The 12,129-nt window shown below is 34.8% G+C and overlaps 1 protein-coding gene across 3 annotated transcripts; it reads right to left on the bottom strand.

The window, feature by feature from the left end:
- Positions 1–442: 442 nt before the first annotated feature.
- Positions 443–11,185, bottom strand: LOC125873003 (cytosolic endo-beta-N-acetylglucosaminidase 1-like). Of its 3 annotated transcripts, none has more exons than XM_049553840.1 (11): positions 10,612–11,185; positions 10,133–10,270; positions 9,567–9,676; positions 9,295–9,406; positions 9,106–9,213; positions 7,800–7,912; positions 6,930–7,011; positions 6,182–6,262; positions 4,775–4,830; positions 1,983–2,118; positions 443–1,397 (listed from the first exon to the last, which is right to left on the bottom strand). In XM_049553840.1, exons 1-11 carry the CDS (start codon positions 11,110–11,112, stop codon positions 654–656), a joined length of 2,181 nt encoding a protein of 726 aa, XP_049409797.1. In that variant the 5' UTR covers positions 11,113–11,185; the 3' UTR covers positions 443–653. The 3 variants fall into 3 exon arrangements, with proteins under 3 accessions (XP_049409797.1, XP_049409796.1, XP_049409798.1); XM_049553839.1 differs by lacking the exon at positions 6,182–6,262 and adding an exon at positions 5,680–5,760; XM_049553841.1 differs by lacking the exons at positions 6,182–6,262; positions 9,295–9,406; positions 9,567–9,676 and adding an exon at positions 5,680–5,760 and having other exon boundaries at positions 10,612–11,170.
- Between the last annotated feature and the right edge of the window lie 944 nt (positions 11,186–12,129).

Genomic DNA, 12,129 nt, shown 5'->3' with positions numbered 1-12,129 from the left:
TTTTTTTTTCCTCAAATCAAAAGGTATTCTTTCAACTAGTATCATCTCAATTCATGTGGTATCACTTTTCGAAATTTAGAGGGGTTATTTAAATGTTTTATAACTCTGACTAAGCCTTGTAAGGGAAGACCTAGCCCCCCTTGCTTGTATTTATTCTATTAATATCTTTTTACTTTTAATAAAAGCCGCTAGACAGTCTGTCTAGTAGTAAAGTTGAAAGGAAAAAAAGCCTTTGAAGTTGGATTAGGATGCAGTGAGAACTTGCCCTTTCGAACTTTATTCACTTCTTTTATTCTAATTCTAAAATAAAATGACCATTTTATCAACATGAATAATTTCCAAATAAGACTGATAGTGTTCCAACCATGGTACCAATTCACACTACATTACACCTTTGCTTGAAAACTTTGGACTGGAAGGCAAGTGAAGATAACTCTCCTTGTCAAGCCTTAACTGTTACCCACATACTGCAATATCAAACATTATGAAGAGGAAATTTCCGCAATTACCGCCTTCGCACGTTCAATAATTATACATTTTTGTAAAGATACAACAATCTGCATACATAAACCACATATTCTGCATCACGTCTAAATGTGCAACACTTATTTTTAGTCCAACCTGGAACAATTTTGACAATTTAATTTATAGGTTTAAGAACCTTGAACATTTAAATCAAGAGAAGGAGACTCTTCTAGCTTTTGGAGAGCTCCATCCAGACTGCAAACTTGAATGATGAATGTAACACTTGAAGTGCCAGAGGGAACTACAAGATCAGATACATAATATGCTTCAACTACAGCAACTCCCAGGTACTCCTGGACTAGTTGAAGTGATCCATTTGATTCTGCAATTGAGAGATCGGGTTGTTTCTTGACATAGATATTATACTTGGGGAAAGGGTGAGTCTTCCCGCCTTTCAATTTCCAAACAAGCTTGACATTGAGTTTCCTGGAGCCATTAGAATCGGAAGACGACCATTTAGTGAAGTTACCTTCAACAAACCATGAAGTTGATGGTGGGAAGTCGGAATTCAGCGTCAAACTATTTATTGCAAGATGACCAAGCACAGCATGATATTCTGATGGAGAAAGCGCCATGGTTTTACCTTGACTTTCTGATTTGTGAACTTCAGGTCTTAATTTATAGCATACAGCATGGATTTTTGTTAACATGTATCCTTCCATTGCTATACTACTTTCTTGTATAACCCATGATGATTCACTCTCTAATTTAGTAACACGATGAGGCATTATAACATTGTCAAAATGTCTAACAAAACGACTCATAGTCAGCAAAGAATCACCCGAAGAAGCAAGTAATACTGATTTTTGCTCTGCAGCAGCAGAAGTGAACTCAAGAGACAAGCCCAACAGAGAGCTTCCATTTGATTTTACCTGCATAAAACCGTAGCAGAAAATAAATGAACAAGTACAACAAGGGAAACAACATACATGTATTCCATCACAACATGAACTTTTCATATTTCTGCAGAAGTCGGGCCATTTGGAGGGTAATAAATCTCAAGAAATGCACCAAGCAGGAGAGAAGGATGAGTCCATATGAAAAAAGGAGAGTAATTAGCTGGCAGCCCCTAGGGGTAGGATATTTTTTGGTAAGATCCTTAAGGGTAGAGATCGATAATTCAAAGTCAGTATTTTGGCATTGGCCACTTGAAAAAATAGAATAAATTCAACATTCTTAAGAAAATAAACTGTAAATTTTAATGTCCTAGAGCAAGGTAATGTATCTATTCTAGTGGAGTAAATTTTATTACAGGAGCCTGAGAACAACAACAGCACTACTCTCAGGTGAACATAAAACAACTGGCCTTAGTAGCATAATTCCCCTCCACAAGAGAGGTAGCAAATCTTTCTAAAAGGATTTCTGTGGTTGGTGAAAATTATCAGTATGTCCTTGCAAGTGATAAGTAATAATTAAGAATTGCAACAACTATTATCCCAAAGAAAAAGATGACTTACAGAATATGTAAAATGAACAGGTGAATCTGCTAACTGAAGCTTCCCTTCAAACAACCTTGCTGAGAACTGAAAATCATCCTCAAGTGTTCCACTGAATGTTAGGTTCCCTCCTCCATTATAAGATGGCTCCTTGATACTGCCACATCCAAGCATAGGTCAAATCCAATGCAGATGACCAGTTCCCACATCAAATCATTGAATAGAAATGTATTCCAGCTAGAAACTATTATGAACAAAAGCATGCACATAAAACCCCAATATACACATACACACACACATATATATGAGAGAGAGAGAGGGAGGGAGGATATTTCGCTATCATAGCAAATGAACGTAGTAGCCTAGTACGTCAGCCATCTACCCACTTCTCTTTCCATTATCTACACCCCTAATTACCCTTGCCAATTCATTATTTGAAGGAAAAATTTTAAAATTAATTTTACATCCTCACTGTTGTCCATTTTATCCGTGTTCTTTGAGAATTCAGTTCAGTTGCATTGTTTTGTCTAAACTTTGGCTCGACCTGTCTCCAGTCAGTGTCTTAATTTGTGTTGCTGGGTCGGCACATTATTCTCATATTTTGATTGGTTATTTCTGGTGAGCCTTCTATTGGAAATTAAGGCTGCTTTTGCTGGTTAGTGAGCAGCTCCAATTTTTTTCTTTAGGTGCTATTCGTTTGGGTGCTAGTCTGCAGCAAGCCTTGGTTTTGTTTTTCAACTCTGGAGGTTAAGGTTCTGCTGAGTGATTGAGGCTATTTCGATTTTGGTTTAGCTGTTTCAATATTGTTTGTGATTGACAACTGGAACACCCAATGATCAACCATAGGCATGGATTTGGTGGAACACGAGCCATCATTAGAAGTGATAAGCAAGGAAGGTGAAAATAGAATCTAATGGTAGAGCAGTTTTATATACAAATATATACAGGGTTTTGTAACCAACTACATGAAGTTAGTAGGTTAGCAATGTCCCAACCATTTTTAGTTCTCCAAAATGCCTGTATTATTTTCTGCAAACACATTAAATGTTGGGACCTTTTTGTCTTTCACCAAAATCCTTCCATCCATTCTCACCCGAGATAGGACTCTGGCAAAGAACAATCTGAGCTTCATCTCCTAACGGATCCACAGAACTTTGTCCTAAAAATTTATTTTTTCAATCGGATAATCAGAAAATAATTGACATATGCTGGATTACAAATGCAACAGTAATGCACTTTAAAGTCAAAATATTAGTTTTGGCAGTTACTGATTTTCTTCATTATTCTGAATTGCAAGCTGAACCTCCATATGTTTAGCATGCAAGTTGAATTTAAAAGCATCCATTTTAGTCATTTGATGGTTCTCAATTACTGCAACCAAAGAGATTCAAAATCAAAGCAATGCTTCCCTCTTTTCTATTACACTTAGACATGAAAGAGAAGGAAGAAGAGAGATAAAGAGGAAGGAGCAAAGTCACCTGGAGGAAAGAAATGAGGAGGAGCTTGATGAGGAAAGAAACGGAGAGGGACTACTTGTCGGCGAAGAGGAAAAGATAACTAGGGTGGCTTATTAAGAAGAGGATTCTAAGGTGTTGAGACTTTTTTCCTTGAAAACCCAAAAATTACCTGTTGTTATAAGATAGGAATGTGTTTAAAAGGATAGCAAAAGGGAAAATGGGTACAATGCTAACCTACTACATGAACGTAGTAGGTTAGCAAGACCCATATATATGTGTGTGTGTGTGTGTGTGTAGGGAGAGAGAGAACCATGGTAGATATAAGAGTTATGAGATGGACAGGTGCTGGGTGGGATTTGACTGTTATGAGGATTCAACTCTAGAGGCATTCTTCCTTGTGATAAAAGCAAAATATATTTTAAACACAGAAAAGGATAGGTATGCTGCTTATATATCCTTAACCTGCAAACATGAAAGTATCTCTGATTCCCTCCTGATGAAGATGTGAAAGTCCTGTTTGCTTATGCTCTTCAACGAAACCAAAAGAAAAGAGAAATAACACATGATTTTCCAGTGAGGAATTGTTAATAGGAGATTGGAGAATTGCAGGGACAAAAAACTTTCTGAGAGAAAAAAAAGGGGAAAAGTGATTTTTTCTGGGTTTGCTAAGAAGATGATAACCCCGGGTCCCAAAAGAAGGTGATTGGAAATGGAAAGATAGCTGGAGATTGGGGAAATATTTTTTATTGAAAGGCAACACTCTGCCTCCTGTTAAAGAGAATGTGGGGACATTATGGAGAACTAAAAAGTGGGTGAACTGCTATAACCTACTAATAAATTTATGTAGCAGGACTGCAAAACCAGACAACTTTCACCTGAATTGCTGGTTAAATGCTCTAATGTTCGAGTTGCTGAACTGGTAGGCTTTATACATAGGCAATTAATAGGCATTTCTAAGATGCTTCACTGATAAACTATCAAAACAAAGGGCATGCTTGGTTATCTCAAATTAAGCTGCTGTCACAAAATGCATTAGGTCTCAGAGAGAGACAATTTAAGGCGCACATATATCTCAAAATTTTCTAATCTAGAACAGCATTGCAATGGAGGAGGGCAAAGAGACACTACAGTTTACATGTGCTGGTGTCCAACTTTGTGCATTTTTACACATTTATGATGGCTTATGTAGAAAGATTTACATATTAAACCATTTTTCTCCACAATTCAAGTGTCAAATGCTTCAAATAAGACTTTAAATGTGACAGATCATCAGACTGAAATAAGGGACTATCACTGACAGAAAACAAACAAAGTTGGGAAGATCGAAAACAAAATGTAATAAGCGCAGAAACTTACTCAACAGCAACTTTTAGATTCCCTCCAGTTGATTCTCCAGAAAACTCCAAGAAAGGCTGAGAAGAATGTGTATATATTAGCAAGGGTGAGAAGTTTGTAAAAGGGAATGGATTATCTTAGTATAGAATCTAACAGCTAAAATAACATCAGTACAGTCATAAACATATTGAGAATTACGTAAATTGCCAGCGACAACCCTTGTCAGATATTCAATTATTTTACTTCGTGGTGGTTAAAGAAGAATTTTCGCAAACAAAACTCAAGGATGATATTTCACAAGGTGAAGGCAAATTCAAAAAGGAAATAACAGCAAGGAAATATTAGCTGTGTTGTCAGTTCTAGTCACTTACACTCTATTTAAACTTAAAATCTTTCAAAAATTAATCTGAACAGAAAATCATATAGTTCAAACTTCAAGACATCCCCATGAAACAAAATTTTTCTGACACTAACGACATGTGGAAGACAAGCATAACATGCCTCTGTAAAAGGTTTTCAGAAATTAATGAAACGGTCTGTATCTCCATATATTGTTGCCTAATTGCATGAATACTTTCTAGCCTTGCAGAAGTACTCCAAGAGAACATCCCAGAGACACCATTTACTATGGGAAATTTTGATGTCCAAATAAGCAGAGAGAAGGTTACAGAAACGTCTTTTGACGATAACAGTCCCATTATGCAAAACTAGAAAGTAAATGAGATGATATGAACGTACATATTAGCTGTAGGACCTGTACACCAGACAAAGTAATGAAATTGTCTATAATGATTGTAACATGTAAAAATTGGAGTTCAATGCTTTGTTTTAGATCTTAGAGGACAATTACATTAAACAGAAAATTTCCCCAAAATTGGAACCAGAAGACAATAAGCTCGAAAAAATAACCGGATACCAGAAGACACCTGAAAGCTTTGGGAAGAAATGTTGTTCCAAGGAGTCTGTGACATTTGCTTTCCATCGACAGTAAACTGGTAACCATGACCCTGATGATGATAACATGGATGTTAGCGGACATTGCCACCTCATAGTCTATTTTGAATTAGAAATCATTTCGATTGCCTCGGCCTTCTCCCTGTTATTCATAAACAGCCATAGAAGCACCTTTGGACCAAGATGGGCCCTTTTGGGTATTGGGAATTTCTTGCATCTTTCCATTAACTTTGAGTACTTCACAATTTTATCAGATATCCAATGCAAGTACACTTTCTGCCTATGCATTTCATGGCGTCTTCAGCTTTAAGTTCCACACTGGACCATTTGANGATAATGATTGTAACATGTAAAAATTGGAGTTCAATGCTTTGTTTTAGATCTTAGAGGACAATTACATTAAACAGAAAATTTCCCCAAAATTGGAACCAGAAGACAATAAGCTCGAAAAAATAACCGGATACCAGAAGACACCTGAAAGCTTTGGGAAGAAATGTTGTTCCAAGGAGTCTGTGACATTTGCTTTCCATCGACAGTAAACTGGTAACCATGACCCTGATGATGATAACATGGATGTTAGCGGACATTGCCACCTCATAGACTTTTTGAATTAGAAATCATTTTGATTGCCTTAGCCTTCTCCCTGTTATTCATAAACAGCCATAGAAGCACCTTTGGACCAAGATGGGGACCCTTTTGGGTATTGGAAATTGATTGCATCTTCCCATTAACTTTCAGTACTTGACAATTTTATCAGATACCCAATGCAAGTACACCTTTCTGCCTATGCATTTCACGGAGTCTTCAGCTTTAAGTTTCACACTGGACAATTTGAGCATGCTTTTATCTGTGTTGCTAATCGAATTAATTAAAATACGATGACATACATAATTCCTTCCCTCTCCGACATGCAGGAACCACGGTAATGGCCTAGACTCTTCTTTTCACTCTTGAACCATCATTATTTGCTTCTTGAAATTCAGGTTAAACATGTTTCTAACAAAAGTACAAGAGTTGCTAAACATACTGGTTGTACTTCTCTAAGTGAACTATTCAACAAAAAGTGTAACCATAATTAGTACTTCAGATAAGGATCATACGAAGCCAACCCACCTCAGAATTGTAGGAAGAAGATACAAGCAATAAATCTGCATTTTATTTTGTAAAAAGACGAAGGAAACAGAAAACAAGATTATCAAAAACAAACAAGTTCAGAACATACCTGATCAAAATTTGAGTAGAACGGAAGAGTTCGAGGGTAATTTTGTGAAATATCCCATGATTTTTCTACAAGTGCCCACCAACTGCATGTTAAAGCATTTAATAATGATATGGTTAACAGCAAGCATATACTACTTTTTGATAACCAAAACAGGCAGTGTAATCAATTGCAGATATGATAATGCAGCAGTATTTACAAAATCTGACAATATATTGATATTCAACAAGCTTTGAGACATACAATCAGGCTGTCCCATTTTATGTGACATAGTTTGATTGGAAACACAGACTAAGAAATCACTTTAAATTGCATATGATAGTGTAATAATAGAAGAAAAACATTGAATTGAGCTGTTGAAACTTTTGTTCACCAGGGAAACATCCTTCATGGCAAGAAACTCTAAATTACTTGAATGTAACTTCTATATAGTAGTTTCATTTCGGAAGTGCGTAATTTCTGAGACATTTAAATAAAATATGTCATCTATATTTAAATTAAGAGACTTTCATTTTCAGCTTGGTTGCTTAAAAATATTAAGAAATGGAGAGACTTCCATTTTTGCCTTGGCAATTTGAGTAATCTATTGGACCTCATCTTCCATATTGCTGGCAGGGTGGTTTATCATTTGCCAAGGAAAGACCAAACAAAGAAAAGGATATTTGCTTTTTCAAATAACTAAAAAATCATGAGAATATCCAAGTGGTGCAGAGGGCAGTCACTACATGAAAAGAAATTGAACCATGGAAATCAGGATATGGAAATATTGTGAATCTTTAACAATAATCTGAAGAGTAATCTTTAGTGGAAATCCGTAAAGGCATTTTGTTAGAGTAAAGCATTTAAGAGATATTATGGCAGGCAGTGCCAGACCGGTTCTGCGCAGTCTGAAAGTCAGGTAGTTGTTTTGTCTCATACACCCATCCAGGAGCAAATATGGCAGCTGACACATTATCCCTCTTAATAGCATCAAGTGCCAAATTTGTCTGCATAAAAAAGATAGTATCAGATAATTTTACAAGTGGATAGTTCTTTTTAACAGGTGGCCTAAGAAAACAAAAGTGGAAACACAGCCTATATAAAAGGTGAAACCAGTGATCTAGAGTGCGCTTTTAACAATGAAATGTGTTTTACAACCAACTGTCCAAACTAACTACTTGCTAAGAAAGACACTGATACTAAAACCTTACATCGGAGAATTAGCATCCTCCTTGCGGAACACTATTATATAAAGATCCCAAAATGGCTAAAAGAAGTTCTAAACCATCAGACAATGCAAGTGTCCTCTAACAAACTTGAAAGTGACACACATTGTTTAAGTCACTGAACTGGTTGAAATTGAAACTCACATATAAATGAAAATTTCACTTTGTCCAATATAGTAAGCATAAAACACACATTATATAAACACAAATTTTTATGTGTGCATATAGGAACCACTTTCCTGTGAAAAATACGAAAGTTTAGAGACGATATAATAAAGGAGAAAAAGGAAACCTGAAGAAAAGGTCTCCCAACTTTAGGTAAGAATTCGAAGATGCTTTGAGAAATAGATTAAAATGTGATGAGAATCTTTAAAGAAAATTCACATGATAGACACTTCATCAGGTAACTTTTTGGAAGCTCATTAGAATCATAGAACATGGTGAGTCCAGTACTTGTGTTAGAATGATGAGTAAGACTGATGTAGTCAATTTTGAATAATGCTGTAATAAAGAAGGTTGATGATTATTTATAACAGCTCTTAATTGCCTACTCACAGCATTATTATATCTGGTCCCAGTTTATAGTCTATGGTAAGAACCTAGCTAACTGAAAAAAAAAAAAAAAAAGGCATAACTGTTACTTTCAAAGTAAAGGTAAAATATTGGTTACAGACATTTTTAGGTCGAATATCAGATGTTTTTTTTATCTATTGATAAATAGGGTAACACGCCCAAATCCTCTCTCCTTGAATAATCAAAGATACAAACAAGGAAGGACTTCTCACTAATAAACATTCAGACAAGATAACACTGTAAATTTTCAAATATTTCTGTCAATATCATACAGTATAAAACATTAACTTACAAAATAAATAACAGAACGATGATATGGATTAGGTATTTAGCACAAATACATGAGCATAGAGGATGAGGTATGAATTTTTTTTATTTCCCATACTTGTCTACAAACTCACCGTCCATTGTCCACCACCATAAGTGTTTCTTCCAAAGACATCAATTCCCATGTAGACGTCGAACTTCCTGTCACCAGCAACCTCAGCTGAATGCTTAGGATAATTCTCCTATAAGTACACAAGAAAACAGGCTTTAGCAATTATTATTATCAACCTGAAAGAAGAGAACTAAGAATAAACAGAAAATACCCGCCAAGTGTAGTTTACAAATATACCATCAGATATATCAAAAAAAGTCTTGTTTTTTTCATTTAGTTGATCTTGCCAGCTAAGCTTCCCATCAATTGTGACGCTGTCATACCTGTAGCATCACCATAAGAAAAGACAACTATACTGTTTTTTCACTTTGAAGAGATGGTTTATTTCATGATATTACCATAGGACCAAAGATCCACAAGCAGAAAGAGAGAAACACTATGCTGCTTTTAACTTTGAAGAGAGGTTTTCTTTCATGATATTACCATATGACCAAAGATCCAGGGACAAGGGAATGCATGGACTGAGTTAAGTGGCTGACAAATTCTTTCAGGTTAGGAATTTGCCTGACATCCAAGGAAACTTCCATATTGACCTGAAAGCAAGATATTTGAAAAAGAAAAAAAGGATTCTGGTATAAGACATAGTTATGCAAAGAACTATGACAATGAATTTTTACCAGAAAGCAGTTACGACTGTATGACTAACCTTATTTCACGAACACCAATTACTATGGATTTTTACTTTGGAGATATTTGTCCTATTCTTCAATTTCCAAATATGTTACTGACCAGAAAACTAATTTTTCTCCTCTGATAAAGAGAAAAATTCTATAGACTACTCTTCCAAAACAAAGGAGGAGAATATATTTTTTATTAAAAAAAAATCACTTTTCAAGCTTAACAGGCATATCTAAAATTAAGGCAATCAGGAAATTTCATGCTATGAATGTAAAGATATGGCATCAAGTTTTGTGATTAGGAAATGTAAGAGAAGAAAAAGAAAGGTGAAGGGCCTGAAGGCCTATGAAACTTCAGAATCAATTGCTTACCAGCCATCCATCAAAGCCTAAAGCAGCAGCAAGCTCACTTAACCTCTCTGCATACATCTGAGCTGAGTTCTTTGATGACAGTAATTTGTTGGCAATACGTTTCCCTTCATCCCACTCCAAGATAAAAGTTCCCAATACCTTATAATAATGGGAGGAAGTGACCAAACAGGCAGAACCTTAGGTGTTTGAAGAGTAGATAAATAACTCTTAACATAAATGGAGAAATTAGTAAATCCATCAACTACAACTCAATCCCAAATTAGTTGAAGTCCTGTACGAATCATTTGTCTCTATTTCGCTCTATTAAGATTTCATTCAACATAATTGGAGAAGTAAAACGCATATATTGACATAGGGATGTGTAGCAAATTAAAGATAGATTCGTTTTGTTCAAAAGAAGATGACCAAATTGATTAAGTGTGAAACGAGAAAAAACATAAAAGAGTGAGATTCTGAATCAATATTGTTAACTGTAATACCTTCACTCCATGCTTGTGAGCAGTGTTAATCCAACAAGGAGGCGGTAGAGTAACTAATGAATGAGAAAAATACACGAATACATCAATTAAATACCAATGCCATATAGCATAAGCATCAGGATTATTCCCTCCTTGTATCCATTTATCGTCAAGGTATCCTCCAGCCATGTCGTGACACACCAGAAGCCTACGCCGTTTCGGTAGTTCATTGGCGGCGTAAGGCGGCAACTTCACAGAGGCCTTATTGAACGGGAAGTGAAAAGAATCGAAATAGGATCTCGACTCAAGTTCTTCCAGAGTTTTCAGCGGATATGATACCGGAATCGAAGGTTCAGATGGATCAAACGGCGGAGGATCATCGGAGGGATGAACTGAGTTTTGATTTGCGGCCATGGGATTAAATTTAGAGAAGAAAGTGAAGAAGGAATTGAGTATAGACTTGAGGGAAGCTAGGGTTTGAGGATGGTGAGATTTGAAGTAGGAGCGAAAGTTGAATGTCATCAGAGAAATGGAGTGATGGACATTTAAGAATCCATGATATGGAATGGAGTGGACTAAGGAAAAACGTTGACGTGGGAATAAACGTTGTAATATTTGAATTTTTATTCATCCTCCTTAATTTATACTCATGTGTTTCACTATAAATGAATTTTATGATCCAAAATCAATGTACACATTTAGTTATCGTGTTTCAAAAGTCGATTTGATTAATTTTCAAAAGTTAAATAACATTATTTAATTCAATATTTTAAATAAAAAATTTAGATACTTAAAAACTATACAAAAAGTAATATAAATTGCATATCAATATGATTTATAAAATGTTAATCTAAGTTCTTATCGTTTCACAGGAAAATCATGACAACTAAAGTGGACCAAGGGAGTAAATTTTTCAAAATACAAATATGTATTAATTTCTCCCTCTATCTCTTATTAGTTCGTCATCTTACTAAAAATAATTGTCTATCTTACTAAATCAATAAAGTAGTAATTAAAATTTTCTTATATCATAACCTTTGCAATTAATTCTTTTGAAAGTATTCATATTTGTTTGTAAATTTTTCAAGAAGTTTTTTAAGAACTAATTAATAATTATTTTTTTTATTTATGATTTCTTAAAATGAGTGTAAAAAGAAAAATGATCAACTAATATGTAATGGAGGGAGTAACTTTCTCTTTGATGAATTTTTCAATCATTTTACATTTTTTAAGATTCAATTATTTTTTACATTTTCTATAATTATAGTATTAAAGAGAGTATTTTCGAGACATAAACTACATTAACTATAAGAAAACATTTTAATATTGCTAAATTATGTTTTAACGAATGTCTTTAACTAACTGTGTGACACAAAAAAATTATTTATTTTAAAATGGAGTAGGAAATATTTTAGGTCCATACTATTGACATGGTTCCATTTTTACCACCTATAATACTTATTGGTTCTTCTTAATTAAATAATTTATAGTCACATAAATATCTATCATTTATTTTAGACGATAAATTTTTAAAAAATC

The sequence above is a fragment of the Solanum stenotomum genome, chromosome 8 (assembly GCF_019186545.1).
Source record: "Solanum stenotomum isolate F172 chromosome 8, ASM1918654v1, whole genome shotgun sequence".
In the NCBI taxonomy this organism is placed as follows: Eukaryota; Viridiplantae; Streptophyta; class Magnoliopsida; order Solanales; family Solanaceae; genus Solanum; species Solanum stenotomum.
Note: the sequence above shows the minus strand (reverse complement) of the source record. Positions and strands in the feature narration are given on the sequence as shown.

Coding starts and splice junctions, on each gene's coding strand:
- LOC125873003 (XM_049553840.1), bottom strand. CDS start 11,112: ATGACATTCAACTTTCGCTCCTACTTCAAATCTCACCATCCTCAAACC. Junction 6,263..6,929: donor TCTACTCAAATTTTGATCAG/GTATGTTCTGAA, acceptor TATCATCATCAG/GGTCATGGTTACCAGTTTAC. Junction 4,831..6,181: donor TTTCTTCCCAAAGCTTTCAG/GTGTCTTCTGGT, acceptor CATTCTTCTCAG/CCTTTCTTGGAGTTTTCTGG.